At 36.1% G+C, this 26,397-nt stretch overlaps 1 protein-coding gene and 1 pseudogene across 11 annotated transcripts in view; one reads left to right on the top strand and one right to left on the bottom strand.

The window, feature by feature from the left end:
- BCAS3 (BCAS3 microtubule associated cell migration factor) overlaps positions 1 to 26,397 on the top strand; it is a 591,905-nt gene that overhangs the window by 67,026 nt on the left and 498,482 nt on the right. For all 11 annotated transcript variants that reach the window (XR_005364629.1, XM_038547981.1, XM_038547978.1 and 8 more), the window contains exon 7: positions 23,733 to 23,805. Coding sequence is in view for 10 of the 11 variants with exons in the window: in XM_038547981.1 (XP_038403909.1) it covers positions 23,733 to 23,805 (73 nt within the window). In the remaining variant the exon portion in view is untranslated. The remainder of the gene's footprint in view (positions 1 to 23,732; positions 23,806 to 26,397) is intronic.
- LOC100683069 lies at positions 22,172 to 22,651 on the bottom strand (annotated as a pseudogene).

Below are 26,397 nucleotides of genomic sequence, written 5' to 3'. Positions count from 1 at the left end.
TTAAATTACTTGACTTTTTGTTTGGTATGTTTGGAACAGCCTTAATTCTAAGGCAGACGTGTGTAAACATCTTCTTAAAGGGCCAGATCAGAAATATTTTAGGCTTTTTGGCCATATAGTATCTGCCATCACTATTCATCTCTGCCATCATAGTGCAAAAGCAGCCATTGGCAGTACCTAAATAAATGAGTAGTATGTTGGGGCATTCATGGAGGATTACTGTCCTGTGTTGCCTAATGTCCAATGTATGGAAAATGCCTTTTCATACATTTTATCTGTTTCTTAATTTCCAGCAGGTGGGTAAATTTACTCCCTATTACTTCATTATGTCTGCATATGGAAGTTCAGCATTTTGCTCTTCCTTCCTTCCTTCCTTCCTTCCTTCCTTCCTTCCTTCCTTCCTTCCTTCCCTCCCTCCCTCCCTCCCTCCCTCCCTCCCTCCCTCCCTCCTTCCTTCCTTCCTTCCTTCCTTCCTTCCTTCCTTCCTTCCTTCCTTCCTTCCTTCCTTCCTTCCTTCCTTCCTTCCTGTTTTTAAATTTTTTTAGAGAGGGAGAGGGGAAGGGCAGAAAGAAAGGGAGAGAGAGAGAATCTTAAGCAGGCTTCACATCTAGCTTGGAGCCCTGTGTCAGCTCAGTCTCAGGACCTTGAGATCATGACTTGAGCCAAAATCAAGAGTCTCATGCCTACCTGACTGAGCTATCCAGGTGCCTCTCTTAAAAAAAATTAAAAATGTATTTATTTATTTTAATTTTCAATTTTTTTAGGAGGGGAGGGAGAGGGAGAAGGAGAATCAGAAATTCTAAGTTTTGGATAATTTTTCTTAAGATTGTTTAGAACAGCACCTAGTACATAGTAAAAGCTCCAGGTGAATTTTTGTGAATGAAGCAAAGAAATAAATTGGATTTGGATTTTATTTGTATAATAGTTAAAAACGTAATGTATCTTTAGAGAGGTTGAATCTCAGATCCTTTAAAAGTTGCAAGTATTATATAGGATATTTTAGAGGTATTGTAGCCTTAATTGTGCTTCCTTTTCTCTGGTGCTAGATGCAGGAGCAAAAGAAAATGATAAAAACACCAAGGGAGTCCTTTATTTCTTTTGGTCTCATGAATAGGTAAAGGAGGCTTAAACTTTCCTTCCCCTTTTACTATCACCAAGGGACTACTGTGATTCTTGGCTTTCAGAGAATGGCATCTTTTTTTTTTTTTTTTTTTTTTTTCTTGTGATGCTTTTAGTCTTAAAAATGAGAGGATTGAGCCTCAGCTGTTATCATTTGAAGTATCTTGTTGGCACCTACTGTTTAACTTAGGTTTCCTTGAAAATTTCCCTCTTGTTACTGTTACTGTGCCTTACAGTTTTTAATGTGTATATAGGTTTACTTTGGGAATGTTTTTGAATTTCCATTTTTTTTCACTTGTGTAACATGGAAAGAATCTAATTTGAGGTCAAGTGAATTTATATAGGTTTATATTTAACAACAACAACATGTGAATGAACTAATCAAAACTCTAGTTTTAAAATGTGAAAAACAAAAATAGAACTCTAGTGTATATGTTTGCCTGGGTAAGGACCACAAAATTTAGGAGAATGGCTAACTGGTAGTGGGTGAGTGACAGGGTTTAGAATGTATGAATCTATATAAGTCAATGGAAATTATTGGTAATGTTTTACTTCTCATCTTGGGTGGTGGGTTCATAGATGTTTAGTATGTTATTAAAACATAAAGGAGAGGTTCAAGCATTCACCATTGAAAAAAGTAAACCAGGAATTATTAATGGTCTAGTTCTTTGTACTCAGTCCCTTGGGTAGAGTGGAGAAAGATGCAAGCAATAGAAACTGAATATAGCAGTCTTTTCTGGGGCTGAAATGGAAATCAGAAATGAGAATTATAAACTTAAAAAAAAGGGAAGGATATTTCTCTCTGTATGTATTTTGCCTTGAGAGATTTATTTTATTTTTTTGCAGAATAATATATTCCTTAATTTGTTAATGTTTTAAATTTAGTAGTATTAAATCAGTTCTTTGTTTTAAAAGTGTGTGTATTTATGTATGTATATACATGTGTATATATGTGTGTGTGTGTACTTTTTTTTTCCTAACTAGAATAGTGACAATGTATTATATTGAGCTAACATCTGCTCTTGGTATTTTTCTTCATATTATTGAAAGAGCCACTGAAATATCTCAAATTGATCTTCTAACCTGCATATCAAAGTTTTAAATGTAATTAATATCCTTTTTTCGAACCTACCTCACAGAACTCTCATGAGGAGAAATGAAGGAAAGTATAATTGTTCTTAAATGATTTTTTAAAAAGTAATCTCTATACCCAATGTGGGGCTTGAATTCACAACCCTGAGGTCAAGAGTTGCATGTTCCCCTGAGCCAGCCAGATGCCCCAGAAGTAAAGTATAATTAAAAAAAATTTTTTTCACTGATAAAGTGGCTAAAATGAACCAGGTATCAAGAGGGAGCCCCAATGATTTCTACTTCACTACTGATAGGAGAAAAGAAGTAGCTCCAGAATTCTTAGTGTCTCCACCATCACCATTTCCCCCTTCCCCTCTTACACTCAGTGTTGCCATCATTATCTTGAGATCATGGGAACTAAATTTCTTATGTCCTTTATCCTTGTGTAACTCAATCACCATGAAAAGACTAAAAGTCCTCTCTCATCCTTACACTCTCTGCATATAGCATTCACTTGTCAGACTTTTCAGATCTCTCTATTAATTCCCCTTTTACTTCTACTACTCACCTCAACTCCTGAAACTTTTTCACTAGGTCCTCTAGAAGTCACTAACTGTCATTTGCAAAATCTCCTATATCCTTAAATAACCTCTTTTACAGTGTTCTTTTCCTTTCTCCATGTTGCAGTCTTTCTTACTTATTACCTTTAGATTTTTGAAGATTAAATTTTTATTTTGTGGTTTTATGTATTACCACTCTTCACATTTCTAATAGCTGATAATGTTGAACATCTTTCATATGCATCCTTGAAATACCTGTATCTCTTTGGCAATAAGTCTAGTTATGTCTTTTGCCAATTACTGTTGAATTGGGGGAGTTCTTTACATATTTTGTATTCACATCTGTTCTTGGATGTATGATTTACAAATACTTTTTTTCTATCTATGGCTTATCTTTTCATCTCAGTTTAAATAAAGTCTAGTTAATTTGTTTTCAAATGAAAGGATTATTTCCTCAGGAATATTTTGGCATAAAGTAGTAGAGATCCCTCTACGTATTATTAACTTTGATACTCTGTATTTGGTTCTTGTTTCTCAGATATTGTTATGCATGGGGAAATTGGTCTTACTCAGCAAGAACTCTCTGTTTTTTAGCAAGATTTATCTCTTTGCAGTCTGCAAATCGTTAAAGGAACTGGATAAATCCCAAAGTTTCCTAGCTGATATAGTTGATCCCCGGGTGTTATAAGAGGTTTTACATCTCTTTAGGAGTATATAATTACCTCATGTAAAAAGACCAACCCTAGCATTTGACCAGGCAGTATCATTCTTTTGGCTAGAATTGAATGATTCATGTATGTGTGTTGGGTGTTTGCTATAAGTAGTATATGGTTGATGGGCAGATAAACTCTGGGCTATGTTCATGTTAACACACAATTATTATAAAATTTGTGTCTGAAGTAGTTTTTTTTCTAGGCAGATATTGAATAAACACCTAAATGTATTATTTTTTTTTACAGTATACTTTTTGGTTAATATAGTATTAGGGTTTTTAATTTGTCTTAATGGTGTCTTGACTCTAACCATATTATTCTATCACTTCTAATAGAGCTTTTCTAAATCATGCAAAGATGGTGCAATGGTCTTTAAAAAGTATTCTTGGTAATATAACTTGAAGCCTGGAATTAATTGTGTTGCCTCCATCCTTTCTTTATTTGTTTTGTTTTCTTGATTTCTTTTTTTTTTTAAGATTTTTATTTATTTATTCATGAGAAACACACAGAGTGAAAGAGGCACAGACAGAGGCAGAGGGAGAAGCAGGCTACATGCAGGGAGCCTGATGTGGGACTCGGATCACGCCCTGGGCCAAAGGCGGCGCTAAACCGCTGAGCCATCTGGAATGCCCATTTTCTTGATTTCAAGATTGCATTGGCTATTTGGGGTCTTAAGTGGTTCCATGCAAATTTTAGGACTGTTTGTTCTAGTTCTGTGAAAAGTGCTATTGGTATTTTGATAGGGGTTGCATTAAATCCGTAGATTGCTTTGGGTAGTATAGACATTTTAACAATATTTGTTCTTCCATCCATGAGCATGGCAAGTCTTTTTCTTTATGTTCTCTTCAATTTCTTTCACCAGTGTTTTATAGTTTTCAGAGTAGAGGTCTTTCACCTCTTTGGTTAGTTTATTCCTAGGTATCTTATGGTTTTTGGTGTAACTCTAAATGGGATTGATTCCTTAACTTCTCTTTCTGCTGCTTCATTATTGGTGTATAGAAATGCAACTGATTTCTGTATGTTGGTTTTGTATCAGCTTTGCTGAATTTGTGTATTAGTTCTAGCAATTTTTTGATGGAGTCTTTAAGGTTTTCTACATACAGTATCATGTCATCTGCAAAAAGTGAAAGTTTGGCTTCTTCCTTGCTAATCAGCAAAGATGCCTTTTGTTTCTTTTTGTGTCTGATTGCTGTGGCTAGGATTTCCAGTAGTATGTGGAATAAAGGTGGTGAGAGTGAATTCATGAAACTATCCTGTGTGTAATGTGTCCTTGAAGTAATAACTTTTTCCTTTTTTTAAGTTCATTCCTTTAATTTTTAAAAATGAGTAAGCAGAAAATCGTGTGCCCTTTGGATACCCAATAAAAACGTTCATTATGTAAAACAGTACCACCTTTTTCATTTTTAAGTAATTCTGTAAATATCTCAGAAAGGATGTATTGTTTCTAATGAATATCAAAAAAGTCACCACAGTGACATTTCCCCTGCCTCCATGTCTCCCACCCCACCCCACCCCAAAGTTGCCCAAATACTAGTAGGAAATTACAAAAAAAAAAAAAAAAAGAGCAAAAGCCCTCCCTCTGCCCTGCCCCATGAGTAGTATCAGGTGAGTGAAAGTTTAAGTGCCACAAGTACAATGCAGTGTGCCCCTAGCGAGACCTGAGAGCTGTAGGTGGAGAACCAGTAGCAGCAGCAGTGGGGAGTCTCCCTTGGGAGATGGGTAGACAAGGACAGACACAGCAGAAGGCGCAGCACGAAGCCCGAGCCTCCTGGGTCCACTTCCTGGGTCCACCAGATGAGACAGCTCAGGGAGAGCCAGGCAGGCCTGTGCAGTGTGTGCAAAACGGGGACCAGAACCAGGCTTCCCAGCCTGCCTGGTGGGCACCGGGCATCCCTTTTAGCAAACTCGGGTTTCACCTGGGTGCTGGCCAGACCAGAGAAGCTGTCCGTTTGGAAAGTTCTGGGTGAATCAAACATGTGGGTTCCCCACAGGAAACTAAAGCCTTAGTTTAGAGACAGCTCTTGTTTCCACCAAATAAAACTGGGGACATAAAGGAAAAGGAGAAAGAATGTACCTTCCCAATATTTGTAAACATGTGTAGAAGCATATGGGAATAGAGCTTTTCCTAATTCAATAAAAAAGCATTCCTGTTGGATATTTAATGTATAGGCTCTGACATGATTATTAGAACATGGCATATTACAGTATTTTGGGGAAAAGAATAATTAATTAATTAGGTAATTAATTAATTTTTGAGGGGGAAGGAGCAGAGAGAAAGAATCTTAAGCAGGCTCCACGCCCAGCACAGAGCCAGTCACAGGGCTTGATATCACAACCCTGAGATCATGACCTGAGCTGAAATCGAGTTGGACATTTAACTGCCTAAGCCACCCAGGTGGCCCAAGAATCATATATTTTAAAAAGTTGACATTTGTTATTTTGGCACTTTAGGTAGCTTTTCACACACATAAATTTATTGGGGCTGAAAGTAGGCCTTTTAATATTAATTTTTGATTATTTATTTATTTATTTATTTATTTTAAAGATTTTATTTATTCATTCATAGAGACACAGAGAGAGAATGAGAGGCAGAGACACAGGCAGAGGGAGAAGCAGGCCCATGCAGAGAGCCTGACGTGGGACTCAATCCAGGGTCTCCAGGATCACGCCCCGGGCTGCAGGTGGCACTAAACCGCTGCGCCACCAGGGCTGCCCTGATAATTTATTTAGAAGATAGTTTCTCTTAAACTCTATGGCCTAGAGTTTCCTGTTATAAGTTGTAGCCATTCTAAGCGCCAAAGGATGATATAATGTAGTGATCAGAGCATATTAACAGCTTTTGTTGCTTCTAATTTCTATGTTAGGGTCCTTTGTATCTTTCTCAGAATTGTGACTCAATGTGGTATTTTTTGAGATATACTCCTAAGCTAATTATATGGTATCTATATATATGTTTTGTTAGACATACGTAGAAATAGTCTAAATATTGGCCTTTTAATTTTACCACCATGTTTAAATCTTTTTTTTTTTTTAATTTTTGGGATTTTAAGTCATCTCTCCCAAAGAGTTTCCGTCTTCTTGTTTTTGCTCTTGAATTTGTTCTATCTTACTTGGAACATATTTCCTCATATTCTCTCTTCTTATTCTCACCTTTCTTTTTTTGTAGTCTTTAAAAATTAAAAAAAATTATAAAAACGAATTACATATAGTTATACATGTATATTTCTTTGCATGTGTATTCCTTAATTCCATCTCTTTTCTTCATTAGGGACTATGTTAACAATTGGTATACATGTTTCCAGGGTTTTTTTAGGTGTGATTTTTTTTTTTTTTTTTTTACTTTATTACAGATTACTTAAGTTATTGGATCACAGAATTGTTGCCTTTATACAATTCTGGAAAATTATCTGCTTATCCCTTTGAATATCAATATATTTAATTCTTTCCATCGTTCTTCTGTCATTACCTTTACCATGTTCCACATAGAAATTTCTGTCAAGAATGCAACACCAGAGGAATAACCTAGCTAGAAAACAGGCTAACTTTCACAAAAGGAAAAGAAACCCATATCAGCTACTTTTTGGTTTTGTTTTTGCCTTAAATAAGAACTGAAGATTAAGGATGAGCAACACATGAAGACCACAGTGTTTAAAAAGCAAATAGAGGATCCCTGGGTGGCGCAGCGGTTTAGTGCCTGCCTTTGGCCCAGGGCGCGATCCTGGAGACCCGGGATCGAATCCCACGTCAGGCTCTCGGTACATGGAGCCTGCTTCTCCCTCTGCCTGTGTCTCTGCCTCTCTCTCTCTCTGTGTGACTATCATAAAAAAAAAAAAAGTAAATAGACTGCTAGGGGAGTCTTTAATTATATGTGGAATAGTGTGTTATTTGAAGATATATTTGCATTTCCCTGATGATGAGTGAAATAACTTAGACATATATACTGCAAACTCTAGAGCAACTAATGAAAAAAAAGGAGGAACAAACAACAAAAACCAAACAAGTGGAGTTCATCAGACAATAGAAGAGATAAAATGGAATATTAAACAAGACTTAGTTAATCCAAAAGAAGACAAGACCTAATTATATGCAGTCTATAACAAATAAATGTTAAATATAAAAATATAAAGATACGAATATATTTAAAGTAATCAGATGGTAAATTAATACATGTAGAATCTAATCATAAGAAAGTTTAAGTTCTGTTTTAACATTGGGTAAAGGCTTTAGAGCAAGTATTTCCAGGCATGAAGAGGGATATTTCATAATGAAAAAAACATCAGTTCTTTGGAGGTCAGGACAATCCTAAATGGCTATTCATTTAACAACAGAGGTTCCTTTTTTTTATTTTTTTATTTTTTTAAATTTTTATTTATTTATGATAGTCACACAGAGAGAGAAAGAGAGAGAGGCAGAGACATAGGCAGAGGGAGAAGCAGGCTCCATGCACCGGGAGCCCGATGTGGGATTCGATCCGGGGTCTCCAGGATCGCGCCCTGGGCCAAAGGCAGGCGCTAAACCGCTGCGCCACACAGGGATCCCCAAGAGGTTCCTTTTTATTGGAATTTAAGTTGGTGTTTTTTTTTTTTTTTTTTAACAAATCACCCACGTACCTTGTTTTAAATGTCAAATAACCAGAGCTTGACAAAAATTAGTCATCCCGTACTTCATACAGGATGTGAAGACCCCAAGTGTGTGTCATACAGAGTGTGAAGTCCTCAAATTGGAAAGGAGAGTTCGCATATCTGGGTGACTTAAAGAAGACTGCTAGTAAGGCTGAGGCAGAATGGGTGAGGGGTATTAAGTGACAGACGAGAGTGAAATAAATGAGGAACCAAAGGATGTAGGGCTTATAAACCATAAGTATTCTTGGATTTTACTTTCCATCTCTCAGTGAAATAGGAAGGCCACTAGAGGATTTTGAAAATTAGATCAATCAGACTTGCATTTTTATAGCATCATGCTATCTGCTGTGTGGAGAATAGAGGGTGGGGTATAGGGCTTTATATTCTTCAGTTTTGGAAAATTCTTACTATTATTTATAATTTTCTTCTGTTTTCCCTATTCTCTCTTTTTGGAACTCTTACAAGTTAGATGTTGAGCATGTATAACTCTCACTTAATTTTTTTTTAATCCATTTGTTTTATTTTTTGGGAAGGATTTGTTAAATTTATCCTCCATTCTGTTGAGTTTAACTTAAATAATCTTAAAATTGTAAACATTATTTGACTTTGATATGGGACTGTGCATGATCATATTCTTATTTGTAGTTCAGCAATTCAAATAAAAGATTAATTATCCCTTGTGCTTATTCTGAGGTTATTTTGCTTTTTAGGCAACCTTTCTCTAAAAAATATTAAGGTAAAATTTGTCAAACCCTTATTTGTAGTTTTGACAGTCACTTCTAAAGTGGAAGTAATTAACATTTTGAATGAAGTTAATCATACTTTTTTTTCTAATGCATATATATTCCTGCTTTTTCTTTTGAAAAACATCAAGCCCCCAGAAAAATAGAAAGAGTAGAATGAAAAACTCCTGGCTCATTATTAATATTTTGGTCACATTTTAGATAAAAAAAGAGGAAAAAGCACACTTCTAGTCATACCACTCTAATCAACCACTATCAATGTTATGCATACAACTCATTTCCTTTCCCACTAAACAAATTTCTCATTTGCTTCAATTTTTTAAAAAGATTTTATTTATTTATTCATGGGAGACAGAGAGAGAGAAGCAGAGACACAGGCAGAGGGAGAAGTAGGCTTCATGCAGGGAGCCGGATGTGGAACTTGATCCCTGGTCTCCAGGACCACGCCCTGGGCCAAAGGCAGGCACCGAACTGCTGAGCCACCCCAGGGATCCTCTTGCTTCAATTTTTTAATGCAGGTATAATTTACATTAGAGAAATGCAGAGATTTTTGTGTTACTGCTTTTTTTTTTTTATTTAAGATTTTATTTATTAATTCATGAGAGACACACAGAGAGAGGCAGAGACACAGGCAGAGGGAGAAGCAGGCTCCATGCAGGGAGCCCGACGTGGGACTCGATCCCGGGTCTCCAGGATCACACCCTGGGCTTAAGTTGGCACTAAACTGCTGAGCCACTTGGGCTGCCCTTTTACAGTTTGTTTTGACAGAAGCATGCATTCCTGTAACCTATCCTTCTATAAAGTTGGAGATCACATCCATCACCCAGACAGTTCTCACACCCTCTTCCAGCTCATCCTCATCTCCTCCAGAGGCATCTATTATGATTTCTTCCACTTTAGAGGGGGTAACTTTCCCTGTTCTTGATGATGTTACACCTATCAGTGTATCTTTCTTTTTTATTGTAGTATTCTGTTGTATGAATCCACTAAATTATCCATCTTTCTGTTGATGAAATTTGGGTTGAATATAGTTTTGATCTGTTATGAAGAAAGCTGTTGTGAACATTATTATGCAATTCTTTTTGTGTCATCGAGTTTGAGTTCCCATTTGAGTGTGCTGAGACAAAGAAATCAATAGGACATGTATAAATATGAGGCTCTGTCAAGTGTTTGGAAGAAAAAGAAATCAAGATAAGGAACTAGAATCTGGCGATGATCTTTCTGATTGGAAAATGTTTTAGTGTGACCTAAAAAAAAAGTGTGCGAGTAAACTATGTATATAACTAGGGCATAAATGGAAATTTCCAAGTAGAGAGCAGAAAATGCAGCATTCCTGAGGCAGAAGTGTGCTTGACATATTCCAACATGGGTGAACAAGACAGTGAGAGTTAGGTCAAAGAGATATTGGCCCCATGGTAGAACAGTGAAAGGGATGTCAAGGGTGTCACAGGTGTTTTTTGTTTTGTATTTTTTTTTTCCCCCAGCAAAGTAGATGAATGGGTTGGCCTTGCTAGAGTTGCCAGCAACAGTAATAACTGTACCAAGTTTACTGAGTTGTTACATGTTGCAGCACCTTGCTTAGTCCATTGCACTTATTACCTTTTAAATCCTCACAACAATCCTATGTGAGGTATTGGTATTTATCCTCATTTACAGATGAGAGAATTAAAGCACAAAGGGATTAAATACATTAGCCTCTGTCAATAATTTTATTTTTCAGCAGAGAAATTGATCCTAATTTTCTGACTGTAGCTTTTTTCAGCGACCAAAGATAGCAAAGGAAAAAATTTGAACTGTGTTTCAGGTTCACATGTGGCATTTAGTATGACAACAACTTGGACAAATAATTTAACCTCTCTTAATATCAGTTTACTCTGCTGTTAACTGAATGGCTTGTGCTTAAGATCTGATGAGTCTCAACTGTGAAGGAGCTGCAGAGCCAGATCATCAAAGCAAAATAATACCATGCCACTAAATGTTCGAGGGTACTTCACATATCGAACGTTTTAACTTATGGTAGAAGGTAATAAGGCTATCAACAATGAAAAAATGTCTTTAATATATTAAACTTTTTGAAACTATGGAGGTTAAAATGTATACACATATTTTGGATATTTGAGGCAAATGGCAAAGATGTCTTTAGTGGTCATATTTAGATAAAACTGTTCAAGGTAATAAGATTTCTGCCGTGTTTCTCCTGTGGCAACCTCTGCATCTAGTTTCCTGTATGTTTCCCTCCTCATCTCCTTTCTTCCTTGTCTTAAAAGATTCCTTGTGTTTTTTCTCTGTTTAGGTAAGAGATATATAGGAGATTATTTTGTAGCATAAAGTAGAGAATTTTGTAAGAAAATAGAACTTTTTTGTGGGAAGAGATCCTGACAATCTAAAATTGCATACAATAAAATTTGACTACATATGACAATGGAATCATACTTTCTAGCCAAAATTTAGATCTGCAAAATGTGACTACAACTTGAAGCTCATGTCGAGAGAATTTATAAGGAAAACTGGACATGGACAAACTGGTTGAAGTAGATTTTTTTGTGAAAAAATTATTTCAGCAAAATAAAAAATGGAGTGGAAGGCTTATAAGTGGCTTAATTAAATGATAAGATGAATTAAATTGTTTAATGGGCTATTTCTGCAAAATGCTTTCCCAGTTAAATTTTATTAGTATTAGCATACTTTTGTGTAAAATCTTTATATTTAAGACATCATCCTCCACATCAAAAGAGTGGAGTTGGGATATTTCATTATCAGTTGGATTTGCCTCTGGATCTGCTTTTGGATCCTCACAGGAATGGTTTCTATTTGATATCTTGAAATCTTTAAGGCTGATTTATAAGCTTAAACTCTTTGGTTTTAATGTGTTTATAATGGTATGTGTGGTGCAGATATTACTTAATATTTTCTGACATGCAAACTGTCTTGAATTTTGTTGAGGGAGAGAGGAGTTGTGACTTGGTGGACAAGCCCATTTTCATTACTTTAATTGTGCGATTTATTAGGATTTTAAGCTTTTTATAAATGTTTTAGTGTTATAGGACAGAATTAAAAGGATTTAGAATAAAAGGAGTTTAACAAAAGGACTTTGCAACAGGATTGCAATAGTTTTTATATTTGATGGATTTGGCTAGCCGCTTTTCATTTCAATCATCAAGCTACATTCTGTTAAATGCTGTAGAACAGGTGTGTGTAACGTCATTCTCTCTATTGTACATGCAAATAAACACAATTTTATATATAAAAAGTTAATCCTCTACAATTTGGAGGATTACATTATGGGAGGGTGATGACTCCATTAGGCATCATGGAGAGTACTTGCTCCTATTTATACTGCATGAAAAATCAGGTTAATAGCTATGGTGTTCATGAGATTGTAGAATTTTTATACTAACACTTTAAAAATTGTGTTTATTCAAACCATCCACAATGACATTATTTAAAGCAGAGGTAAGGTTGTGTTACCTAGTTTTCCAACTCAGAAATTTGATTTTTTTTTAACTAAAAAGCATGCCTCAAATAAATTTGGAAGTTCTGTTATCATTTGTTTGCTTATTGTGACTGGTCTTTTCTGCTTGCGTGGTTTTGGTAGTAGTTGTGTTGTAGGTTATGCTGTTTGCAAGTTAAGGTTTTATTTTGTGTTTAAAATTTTTGCCTGACTCTCTTCTCTGAATATCTATGAGGAATATAAGTCTTCAGTGTCAGGTAGGTGACCTTCTAGTGCAGTCAGGAGTCCTGATACAACCTCTTAGGTCAGCTGAAACCAATAGTAGTTCTTCCGTTCAGGTTTGAGAAACGCAAAAGAATCAAGCCATTCTTGCCAGTATTACTTGCATTTTGAAGACATGATATTTCATTCATCAAAATATTATATTGTTATGTATAATACAGGTGCAAGCTGTAAAAACACTTGAAACCAGGAAGCAGAAGTAAAATAGTTATTGTTGAAGGTGAAGGTGAAATGTGTAGGAGTGAAGAATTGGGCTTGTATAGATGAAGTTCAGCTATAATTAATCTGAAACAAATATTGTGGGCTTTGGACCAGTTAATTGTTAACTTATGCTTCATTCAAGTTGTATTGTTAATTGTGAAATTTGATTTATTTGTTTAGCAGGGATAATAGCACGATCTATAGTAAATTAATAATTTGTAAAGACTTACACATTATAAGCTCTTAAAAATAGTGAGAATTTATTCATAAACATTGTTTTTAGTGTTGATCTTTATCATATTCACATGTTGATAATATAGTTTGTCAAAGATCTTAACCTGTTTTGTATAAGTATATTCACAATTTAAAAGTGTCATATTATGTACATCATGTTACAATCTTTTTTTTTCTAAAGATTTATTTATTTGAGAGAGAGAGAGCAAGCCAGCTGAGCATGGATAGGGGGAGGGACAGCAAGAAACACATTCCCCTCTGAGCAGGGAGCCGATGGGGGGCTCCATCCCAGCATCCTGGGATCATGACCTGAGTCAAAGGCAGTCACTTAATTGAGCCACCTAGGCAACCCCCATCATGTCACAATCTAAATGTATAACCATTAACCTGTCTCTTCTGGATCAGTCCTCATTATTTTTGGAGTGTTCTCTTAAGATGGATTATTGACATTACAGCTACTTTTTACTGTCCAGTGAAAAAATGAGACATTGTTGAAAGAGTGCTGAGATCCCCTGGATACCTCTTCCAAATATTATCTTCATCCTAATCCCCTAAGAGGTATATCCATATTTTGAAATTGGTGTTTATGTGGCTAGTATGTAATGTAACTAAATATTTGTGTGTGTATATATTTAACTACACATCCATGTGCGTGCTTGTGCTGGTCTGCACACACATGTGCACAATTTATTTCTACCTTTTTCAAAATTTTTAATTGTAAAAATCACGTATAATTTGCCATCTCTAGATCACAGTTAAGTAGTGTTAACTATGTACACAGATCTCTAGAACTTTTTCAACTTGTGAAACTGAATCTCTGATCCATCATGTAACAGCTCTCCACCTCTCTCTCTGCTCCCAGTCCCCGGTAACTGCATTTGACATTGTTTCTATGAGTTTAACTACTTTAGATGCCTGTGTAAATAGAGTAATGGAGTTGTCTTTTTATGACCGGCATATTTCACTTAGCATAATGTCCTCAAGATTTATCTATATGTAGCATGTAACAGGATTTCCTTCTTTTTAAAAGCTAGATAATATTCCATTGTGTATATATAGCACATTTTCATTATCCATTCAATCTATTGATGGATCTTTGGGTTGCTTTTATCTTTTGGTTATTGTGAATAATGCTGCAATGAACATGAGTATTTAAGAGCTTAGTACATCTTTTTTTTGAAAATTCATATTTTTAGAGCAGTTTTAGTTGTATAGCAAAACTGAACAGAAAGCACAGAGGGTTCCTGTATACCCCTTGCCCACCCCCTGCTTCTCCAGCTATTCACATACTTCATATTGACACCTAAATTGATACATCATTACTATTCAAAGTCTATAGATTACAGTTTTCTATTGATGTTGTATATTCTATGGGTTTTGACAAATGAGTAATACTGTATATCCATCATTGTAGTATCTTACTTACAGAATAGTGTCACTGCCTTAAACACCAGTTGTGCCTTATGAATTTATCTCTCCTTCCTCTAAGCCCCTGGCAACAACTGATCTTTTTATTTAAAGTTGCTATAGTTTTGCCTTTTCCAGAATGTCATATGTCAATGATGGTCACACAGCAGGTAGCTTTTTCAAATTGACTTCTTTCACTGAGCAATGCATTTAAGTTACCCCCATGTTTTTTCAGGGATTGATAGCTCATTTCATTTTAGTCCTGAATAATATTCCGTTGTCTGAATATGTCAGTTTATTTATCTGTTCATCTACTGAAGGATGTCCTAATTACTTCTGAGTTTTGGCAACTATGAACAAAGCTGCTATAAACATCTGTGTGCAAGTTTTTGTGTGTACAAAAGCTTTCAACTCCTATGGGTAAATATCAAGAAGTGTGATTGCTGGATTGTATGGTAAGAGTATCTTTAGTTTTGTAGGACACTGCCAAACTGTCTTCCAGTATGGCTGTACCATTTTGAATTCCGGCTAGCAATGAATAAGAGTTCCTGTTCTCTAAATCCTCTTTTCCAAATTCCAACATTTGTTATTGTCATTTTTGTGGATCTTGGTCATTCCAGTAGGTATGCATTGATATCTCATTTTTAAAAAAAGATTTATTTATTCATGAGAGAAACACAGAGAGAAGCAGAGACATAGACAGAGGGAGAAACAGGCTCCCTGTGGGGAGCCCGATGCAGGACTCTATCCCAGAACCCCGGGATCACGCCCTGAGCCAAAGGAGGACGCTCATCCACTGAGCCATGGAGGCATCCCGATATCTCATTGTTTTAATTTAAGTTTCCCTGATGACATATGACTATGGAAAATCTTTTCATATGCCTATTTTGCCATCTGTGTATCATTTTTGCTTAGGTGTCTGCTCAGATCTTTTTTCCATTTTTTAATTTGGGTTCTTTGCTTTCTTATTGTCCAGTCTGAATTCTTTGTATGTTTTAGATAACTGTCCTTTATCAGATATGTCTTTTGCAAACACTTCTCTAGACTGTAGCTTGTCTTCTTGTTTTTTTTTTTTTTTAAGGTTTTATTTATTTATTCATGAGAGACACACACACGGGGGGGGGGGGCGGGGAGAGAGGCAGAGACATAGGCAGAGGGAGAAGCAGGCTCCATGCAGAGAGCCTGATGTGGGACTTGATCCCAGGACTCCGGGATCACGCCCTGGGCTGAAGGCAGATGCTCAACCGCTGAGCCACCCAGGCGTCCCGTGGCTTATCTTCTCATTCTTTTGACATACATCCCTTTTTAAAAAGAGTAAAACCCAAATTATTATTTATAGAAAAACATTTATTTTTTATTTATTTTTATTTTATTTATTTATTTTATTTATTTACTTATTTTTAAAGATTTTATTTATTTACTCATGAGAGACACACAGAGAGAGGCAGAGACGTAGGCAGAGGGAGAAGCAGGCTCCATGCAGAGAGCCTGATGTGGGACTCAATCCCAGGACTCCAGGACCACGCCCTGGGCTGAAGACAGGTGCTAAACCGCTGAGACACCCAGGGATCCCCTAGAAAAACATTTATAAACCAATTGTAGTAAGGAGTTTTCTGAAATACTACATATTTTTAGGAAATGCAAAAATACCAGAGAGCAGTACTTTGTACCTTTTACCTAGTTTTTCCTAGTGGTTTCCTCATTCATATGTAAGTATAGAATAATATATAAACCAAGAAATTGACATTGGTGGCATGTGTGCACATAGTTCCATGACATTTTACCACATGTGTCGGTCATTTTAACCACCACCACAATCAAGATTCAAATCTAGACCATCACTATAATGATCTCCTTCATGCTTCTTCTTCCACCCTCCCTAACTTTTTAGAACCATCAATCTGCTCTCCATCTTTTTTTTTTTTTTTTAATTTTTATTTATTTATGATAGTCACAGAGAGAGAGAGAGAGAGAGAGAGGCAGAGACACAGGCAGAGGGAGAAGCAGGCTCCATGCACCAGGAGCCCGATGTGGGATTCGATCCCGGATCTCCAGGATCGCGCCCTGGGCCAAAGGCAGGCGCCAAACCGCTGCGCCACCCAGGGATCCCAGATCTTTACTGCTCTCCATCTTATAATAATTTTGTCATTTCAAGATTGTTATATAACTAGAATTATGTAGTACATGAAATTTTGATATTGGCTTTTTCATTTAGCACAATGTTATTGAGTTATATTCAAGTTATTTAGTGTATGAACACTTTTTGTATCGATTAGTATTACATGGTATAGAGATAGTCATCTGCTGAATAACATCTGGGGTCATTTCCGTTTTTGGCTTTTTCAAGTAAAACTACTATAACATTTGTAAACAGGTTTGTGTGGGTGGAAGTTTTTATTTCTCTGGGATAGATGCCCAGTACTGTGATTGCTGGGATGTATGGTAAGTATATGTTTAGTTGGTGGTTTTCTAGAGGGGTTGTACTATTTTACATTTCCAGGAATGTATGAAAGATCTAGTTTCTTTGCACCTTTGCCAACATTTGTTATTGTCATGCTTTTCTCTTTTAGTTATTCTAATGGATGTGTAATTATATCTCATTTTGGTCTTAATTTCCATTTTTTTGATGGCTGGTACCATTGACAATCTTTTCATCTTTATTATTTGCCATTTATTATCTTCTGTTTAGTGGAATATTTCTTTGTCTTTTGCCCATTTTCTAATTGGATTGTATGTTTTTTCAGTGTTGAGTTGGAGTTTATATTTTGTGGATATGAGTTTTTTGCCAGACATGTGTTTTGGAAGTATTTTTTTCCCAATGCGTACCTTATTTTTTACTTTATTATTAATTTTTTTGCTTGTTTTTTAAGATTTTAATTAAATCCAGATTTATTTATTTATTTATTTATTTATTTATTTGCTCTATGCATCATACTTTTTGATGTTGTGTGTACCTGAGACTTCTTCACCAAACCCTAGGTCCTGCAGGTTTTCTTCTAAAAGTTATGTAGTTTTACATATGAATCTATGATTTATTTTAAGTTAATTTTGGATAAGGTGTAGGGCTTAGATCCAGTTTTATCTTTTTTTCTATGGATGTCCAGTTGCTCCAGGACTATTTGTTGAAAAGACTACTCTTCCTCCACTTAATTGCTGTTACATCTTTATAAAAATTAGTTGGTCATATTTGTGTGGGTCTATTTGTGGCTGCTCTTCTGTTCCCTTAATCTGTGTATCTTTTTTTAAAAATTTATTTATTTATTAATGAGAGACACAGAGAGAGAGGCAGAGACACAGGCAGAGGGAGAAACAGGCTCCAGGCAGGGAGCCTGATGTGGGACTCAATCCCGGGTCTCCAGGATCATACCCTGGGCTGAAGGTGGCGCTAACCCACTGAGCTACCCTGGCTGCCCTAATCTGTGTATCTTATATCAATTATGTACCTCCATTTATTTGGGTTGTTTTTTATTCCTTTTATTATTTTGCAGTTTTCAGTATGTAAGTGCTACATGTTTTGTTTTAGATTTATTTATTTAATTTTGATCAATTATAAATATTTTACTTTTTAAAAAATGTTTTAAATTCCAGTAAGTGTAATATTAATTTCCAGTATATAAATTGTTATTTTACTTTTAATCTTATATTTCATACATTCATTGCTAGTATATAGAAATACATTTGATTTTTGAGGTGCCTGGTTGGCTTAGTTGGTTAAACATCTGCCTCTGGTTTAGGTTACAATCTCAGGCCCCTGGGTTCAGGCCCCCATTAGGGCTCCCTGCTCAGTGGGAAGTTTGCTTCTCCCTCTGCCTCTTCCTAACCCCATCTTGTGCTCTCTCTCTCAAATAAATAAATAAAATCTTAAAAAGAAAAATACAATCCACAGTTGATTTTTGTTTTGTTTTTTAAAGATTTTATTTATTTAGTCATGAGAGAGAGACAGAGACAAAGAGAGAGAGAGGCAGAGACACAGGCAGAGGGAGAAGCAGGCTCCATGCAGGGAGCCCGACGTGGGACTCAATCCTGGGTCTCCAGGGAGCCCGATGTGGGACTGTGATCTCCAGGATCACACCCTGGACCGAAGGTGGCGCTAAACCGCTGAGCCACCAGGGCTGCCCCACAGTTGATTTTTGATGTTGATCTTGTCTCCTGTGATCTTCCTGAACGAACTCACTTATTAGCTTTAGGGTTTTTTTTTTTTTTTTAAATCTATGTATCAGTCATATTATCAGCACATAGAGATTTTTCTTCCTTTCTTTTCTGTATACCTTTTCTCTTTTTCTCTTGTCTTGTTGCCTTGGCTAGAACTTCCAGTAGTATGTTAAATAGTAGTGGGGGGAGTGGATATTCTTGAGTTGTTCCTGAACCCAGGGGGAGAGCGTTCAGACTATATGATGTTAGCTGTAGGTTTTTTCGATGTTATTGCATACGTAGAGCAGCCATTGGAATTCTTCATTCTGTAACAGCTTGCTTTTTCTCCATGGAGGCTTGTCAAAACTTCTTGTTACCACTGTCCTGACGTAATGCACATTGGGGTTGGTCTGTTGAATCTATTGTTCCATACCCTTAAAGGGCTCAGAAAGTCATATTCTTTTTTCTGGGAAATTTTTTTGGAATTTTTTGTAGGTGATTTCTTCCTATTTTCTCTGTTTTCTCTTTTTTTTTCTTTTCTCCTATCTATGTGTTGGACTTTTGAGACTATTCCTTTAACACTTCGTGTGTGTGTGTGTGTGTGTGTGTGTGTGTGTGTGTGTGTAGTTTAATGCTGTTTTCCTCTAGTTTTTTGTTTTTGATCTCTGAGAAATTTTTTCAATTTTACCTTTCACCCTTGTGTTGAGTTTATTAAATAATCTACCGGGAGGCACCTGAGTGGCTCAGTGGTTGAGCCTTTGGCTCAGGTCGTGACCTTTGGGTCCTGGGATTGAATCTTGCATTGGGCTCCCCATGGAGAACCTGCTTCTCCTTCTGCCTATGTCTCTGCCTCTCTCTCTGGGTCTCTCATGAATAAAATAAAATCTTTAAAAAAAAAAAATCTACCTTTTTTTTTAATTTCCAGGAACTCTGTTTTATTCTTCAAGAGTCCATTTTTCGTTGCATTCTTGTATTGTTCTGTTCCTAAAATATATCCTCTCCTATCTTACAAATTATTAGTGATATCTATATATATTTTATTTTTGATGTTTTTCTCCCTGTGTAGAGTTAGCTACTTGCAGATAATTGTTTTCTTTGTCTTTACATGTTTGTAAGTGGCACACTAAAAACCTGATCAAAAGTTCTGTGCTGGGTAGCCCGGGTGCTTCAGCGATTTAGCACCTGCATTTGGCCCAGGGCGTGGTCCTGGAGTCCTGGGATTGAGTCCTCATCAGGCTCCCTGCATGGAGCCTGCTTCTCCCTCTGCCTATGTCTATGCCTCTTTCTCTGTGTCTCTCATGAATAAATAAATAAAATCTTAAAAAAAAAGTTCCGTGTTGTGTTTGTCAAATTTTTAAAAAAGATTTTATTTATTTATTCATGAGAGAGAGAGAGAGGCAGAGACACAGGCAGAGGGAGAAGCAGGCCCCACGCAGGGAGCCCGACATGGGACTCAATCCCAGGTTTCCAGGATCATGCCCTGGGCTGAAGGCGGGCTAGCCTCAATTTATTATCTATCTATCTATTCATTCATTCATGACAGACACAGAGAGGGAGAGAGGCAGAGACACAGGCAGAGGGCGAAGCAGGCTCCACGCAGGGAGCCCGACGTGGGACTTGATCCTGGGTCCCCAGGATCACACCTCAGGCCGAGGGTGGCGCCAAACCACTGGACCAGCCTCATTTTTTAATTTATTGTTTGGTTATTGTGCTTTGGTTGTGCCTTCTGATTGAAAGTGTCTTTTGGTCTTTCTTCATGGCCTGGCTTGTTAAATCCTCCAGAGAAGGCTCACAAGATCCTTTACCAATCTCCTGAGGATAAATCTCAGGTGTACCTGATAGAATCAGGTGTCAAGTCTTTGAGTCTCAGATTTTATTTTTTTCCACAGGATTAGCTTGAACTTTTACTTGGGGCTGCTAAATTAGTCATCACTCTTCTGTTTCCAAAATTTATGGGCATTTAATATAGTTTTTAATGCTGCTTGATTTAATGTGCTATTATATGAAAAATTTTCAGGAATTTTCAGAAGGGATAAAATGAAATGCATGTCCTCTGTCTACCAGCTTGTCTCAGAAGATGAACCCACTACTTACTTGTCTCTTCTGGCTTTTGTCTCCTTATTTAAAAACAAAGCAAAATTTTGGAGAGGGAGTTAATATCTTCATGTGGTTTGAAAACTAAAAAGTATAAAGCATATAAACAAAAACCTTTTTTCCCATTTTGTTCCCTATCTTTTGCTTTTTCCATTCTCTGTCCCATAGGTGACCATTAGTTAGGATTTTTTATGTATTCTTAGTATGTGTGGGTATGCATATATACAAATAAGTCTTTCTTTTTCTACATTATACAAAAGATGGGACAGTATCCTGTATTTTTCTATTTTTGTGTATATATATATTTTTTCATTTTGTATTTTGTATTTCATTTCATATTTCCATAGAGTATACACTTATCTTTTATAGCTGTAGGAAATACATCATTATCTATTTGGAAGTTACTAGTCTTCTGTTACAAACAATGCTATAGTGAATAATTTTGTATTCAGGTTATTTTCTTCATGGATGAGTATATGTACAGGGTGAAATATTAGCAGTGATATTTCTCCGTTAAAGGCTATTTGCATTTATAATTTTGATTGATATGGCCAGAGAATTTTATAGAACTTTTGGATTTTTTTGAGAAGGTCTTAAGTAAAGATCAGTGTCTATCAGTATAATTAAAAGTTTTTTCATGGAAAATTTTCTGACTTATTCAGAAGTAGTAAAAATAGTGTAACAATCTCTAAGAGCTTATTACCCATAATTATATGGCTAATCTTATTTTATTAGCATCTATTCGTCTTCATCTAGAATATTATAGCTATCCCCTCCCAGATATCATACCAGTTTATTGGTTAATATTTTATTATTTATTTCCCAAAGAATCTTACAATTATAACCATAGTACCATTATCATTTCTAAAAAAATTAGCAAATTATGACAGTTTTTCAGTATAGTTTTAAGTAGAATTTCTCTTATGTATGAGGTTGAATATCTTTTTATGTGATTCTGAGCCTTTTGTATTTCCTGACTTTATTCTTCTGCTTGTTGTTGCTATTTTACATTGGTTTTATATCCAGTAATATTGTTGAGTTCATTTATTGTTATTATCCTGTCTAGGACTTCCAGTAGAAGGTTGAATAGGAATAGTTAATTGGGTGTCCTTGTGTTATTACTAATTTTCATGGGAATGCTTTAAAGCATTATCTGTGATTTTGTTATAGAATATTTTATAATAATCATTATTGGGAAAAGACTATTTTTTTAATTAAAACAGTTGACAAAAAAAAACAGTTGACAATTTTATTTTCACATTTCACAATACAAATGAAAATTGCCTTTTTTTTTTTTTTTTTTGGTCCCACTATTCCCCTGCAAAAAGTATTCTCTCTTTGATAGGAAGGAAAGCAAGTCTTCCTTGTCATGCTGTTAGAAAACACCCAGAGTCACAGCACATGATCTCCTGGTGAAGTAGAACAAGTAATATAAAATGAATACAAAAATAAAATAAATAAAATAAAATAAAATAAATAAAATAAAATAAAATAAAATAAAATAAAATAAAATAAAATGAATACAAAAGGTTCCTGTCTCTCCTTATCTGTCTGGTTGAGTCATTCCTGGCCAAGTGGGCACCATCATGGGACAGGCAGGAGGTCTCATCATGGGGGGGGGCCCAAGCATCATTGGCATGTGGCCTCCCATAGGTGGCCTCATTCCAGGAGCAAGTCCCACTGGCATCATCCTAGGAGGAGGGCCCATCATTGGCATCATAGGAGGGCCCCCTATATGAGGGGCTGGCATCATACCAGGGCGAGGAGGACCTGTGAGACTGGGGGGAGGTAGGATCATTGCCCCTGCAGGAGGAGGAGCAGAGAATGGAATAGGAGGTATCTTTCCTTGTTGAAATGCAACGTTTGTTTTGTCGGTCAGGCTCTGAGCCTGCTCTTCCATCCATTTCTGATCGTAGTCTTTCACATTCTCTTTGTGTTTCCTACCACTGCAGTGTGTCTTTCTCACAGATGGAGAGTCATGGGTGAGGTATGTGTCTTAGTAGTCATAATAAAACTTAGGCATGTTGCTCTGTTGGCCATTGGCCACTCCATCCTGTGCCGCCCGGAAATGACCAGAAAACTTATTTTTGTTTTCTTTTGTTCTTATCATGACTAGGTATAGAATTAAATACTTTTTTGTATTTGTTGAAATGCTATTTTAATGAATTACATTAGATTTTGTAATGTGAAATTATTGGGTGAATCCAACTTTGCTATGAGATTTTATTTTTTGTAATATATTGCTATTCAGCTTAATATTTTTAAAAGGATTTTTGCATTTATGTATATTGATAATGGCCTGTAATTTTATAATTTTTCTGTCCTTACCTCCCTTTATTTACTTTTTATTTTAAAGGTATTATTTATTTATTCACAAGACACACAGAGAGAGAGAGAGAGAGAGAGAGAGGCAGAGACAGGGGCAGAGGGAGAAGCAGGCCCCATGCAGGGAGCCCCACATGGGACTCAATCCTGGGTCTCCAGGATCACGCCCTGAGCTAAAGGCAGTGCTAAACCGCCGAGCCACCCGGGCTGCCCCCTTTATTTACTTTTGATTTGGAAATTACACTAGTCTTAGTTAATTAGTTGGTGGAGGTGGGGGAGGTTTCTGATCTTGTGGAGAATGTGTATATGATTGAAGTTGGTGCCAGTTTTTTTTTTTTTAAGATATTTTTAATTTTTTTTTTAATTTTTTTTTTTATTTTTTTTATTTGTGATAGTCACAGAGAGAGAGAGAGAGAATGAGGCAGAGACACAGGCAGAGGGAGAAGCAGGCTCCATGCACCGGGAGCCCGACATGGGATTCGATCCCGGGTCTCCAGGATCGTGCCCTGGGCCAAAGGCAGGCGCCAAACCGCTGCGCCACCCAGGGATCCCTTTTTTAAGATATTTTTAAATGCTGGTTCAATTTTAAAAATAGTTATAGGCTTATTTATAGCTGTTCTATTTTTGTTCAGTCAAAGTGTATTAATTATGTCAATTTGTAATGAATGTTTTACTGCCTCTTCAGCTGCAAATATTTTGAGAGCATGAAAATAATGGAAAATATACAAGAATTACTTCTCAAAGTTTTATTTTACATTTTATTTTATGTCCCTTATCAGGTACTCAAAAGTGTGACAACTTTGCTGAAAAAAGGCCCCTCCTTGGTGTTTGTAAGAGCACTGGATCTTCTGGGTAAGGAAATTAAATATGTCTTTGAACCACTATTAAAAATTTGTATTGTTATTTCAGAGGGTGAATTTTGGTATCTTAAAATCTTTGTTACCATAAGACAATGCTCTTACAAGAGAGAAGATAAAGGATTTAAAAACATATTTAGGGTTTCCTGTGGCTGTGGCCTTGTTATTTCTCTGTTTACTGTTTTCTCATATGCAAGGTAGTAGCAGAGACAAAAGAAAACAAGCAGTAGATCAGAACTCAGTCTTGAAATGAAAGATTAGCATTATTAAGAAAAGTATTTTTTAGTTTACGTGTTATTATAGTAACTTTTATGATGGCTTTCTACAATAGAGACTAGATTAAAATCTGGGGAGCCTTGAATCTGTTTTGAGTGTTGAATGTGCTACCCTACCACCACACAGATCCTTTTGGAAAGGATGACAGAATTTATTATTTGAGTAAATTCTCTGTTGAATCATTGACTAACCATTAAGCTACATAGACATAGGGCAACCCCCAGGAAACCAGGCTTTAAAAAACCAAGTTAAAGAAAAGTAAAACTGAGCAGAGCCATTAGTAACTGCACATTGTAGAGGAAGACAGATTTCAGAGTTCTTATGCCGTATCATATTTATATAATTTTAATGTCAAGTATTCAACATAAAATTATGACACATTCCAAAAAACAAGAAAATGTGGTACATAGAGAAGAAAGAGGAGGCAGTAGAAACTGTTTTGATAGTCTCTGGATGTTAAATTTTACAGACAAGGATTTTAAAATATGTCCTAAGAAGTAGATGAGTCGTGTTTCTAAAATTAAAGTGTGATAACAATGGCTTAACAAATGGAGGACCTCATTAAGGAGTTGGAAATAATAGAAAACCTAATGGAAATTCTAGAGTTGAAAAGATGCAAAATGTGAAATGATAAAAGTAAAGTGATAATATCACTTGAGGGGCTCAATACCATGGCCAAACCAGCATGAGAGTTAGGGAACTGATGTGTTGACAGAGGTGCTGAACAAGAAGGGAGCCACAAGGAGGATAACCTGCTATAGTAAAGGGAAATTTTGTTGACCTTAGTTTTCCTGATGTTCAACCTTCTGTAATTCAAGTGTGTGTAGACCTGTGGAAACCCCATGAAAAGATATGTGAGTGGAAGGCATTCACCTACTTGCTGAGTTGGGTTTGCAGTGTTTGAAAGGTTTTCCATTCCTTATCAACCTTGCTAACTGTATAAGTAAGGGGATTGTTTTTGTTTTTACAAGATTCATTTATTGAGGTATTTCCTTATAAAAAGGTAAAAAGGAAGGGTAGGGTGATTATATGTAGTTCATGATGAGATCATTTATTGGGGGATGAATTTAAAGTTTGGGGTCATATTCATCAAGATTCTCGAGAAAATCAGTATGATGCGGGATATTTATGTGTATAGGTGTATGGAGAGAAAGAGAAAGAGAGGTGTTGAGATTGAGTTTTAAGAAATTGGCTCACATGACTGAACACTGGCAAGTCCAAAATCTAGACACTGAGGGAAGAGTTGCAATTATAACCCAAAGATGGAATTCTCTCTTCCTCCAAGGAGGTCAGTTTTTTTTCCTGTTAAGGCTTTCAACTGATTGAATGAAGTACACTCACATTATGAAGCATAATCTGCTTAACTCAAACTTTACTGATTTAAATATTAATCTTATGTAGAAGCTACTTTCTCGGAAACATCTAGAATAACATTTGACCAAATCTGGTTATTGTGGCCTAGCCCTATTGATACTAAAATTAGTCACCACAGGGGCAATGAATTTAGTCCTAATTAAAATAGTATTTGCCTATTTAAAATAAAGGTCTATTGTAGATATTTATTTTCTCCTCATTTCTGCTTCTTAAATTATTTCATAGTAGAGAAATCATTCTAGTAAGAGATTACTATATGTTGGTATCATTTACTGGATTGTTTTAAGACTGGTTATTGATGAATACATGCAAAGATACTTTTGAATTAATAAGTTCATAAGTCATTTCGTGTACTGTAACTTCTAGCATGATGTATCCTGTTATTATTGGATATAAGCTCTCTCTTGCTGCATGCTCTTTTTTCTCTTTTGTTTTATACCTTTCTAACGGAAGACGATGGCAGGAAATACTCATTTTGTTTTCACCTATTTATTGGCTAATCTGATTACCATAAGCAATTGTTGTGTGTAGCATTTTTGTCAGAATGTTTGTAGTTTGAAGAAGGACATTTTCATGTAGGATTGTGTTACATTTCTTTTTTTAAATTTTAAAAAAATTTATTTATTCTCTGAGAGACAGAGACATAAGCAGAGAGAGAAGCAGGCTCCATGCAGGGAGCCTGATGTGCGACTCAGTCCTGGGACTCCAGGATTACGCCCTGGGCCGAAGGCTGGCGCTCAACCACTGAGCCACCCGGGCGTCCCTGTGTTACATTTCTTGCAAGTTCACGATTGTTGGTGAAAAGAATTTTCTCTAATCTGAGCTAGTGCTTTGTGAATATGAATGTATGTATTTTAAGAGTTCTACTAAGTGGGCAGTAGGTTACCAGTTGGTGATGTTGAATAGACTAGACATTTTTTTAATAATTCCAAAGTTG

This window comes from Canis lupus, chromosome 9 (assembly GCF_011100685.1).
Source record: "Canis lupus familiaris isolate Mischka breed German Shepherd chromosome 9, alternate assembly UU_Cfam_GSD_1.0, whole genome shotgun sequence".
Lineage (NCBI taxonomy): Eukaryota > Metazoa > Chordata > Mammalia > Carnivora > Canidae > Canis > Canis lupus.
The sequence above is the reverse complement of the archived record's forward strand: the minus strand, read 5'-3'. Positions and strand labels throughout refer to the sequence as shown.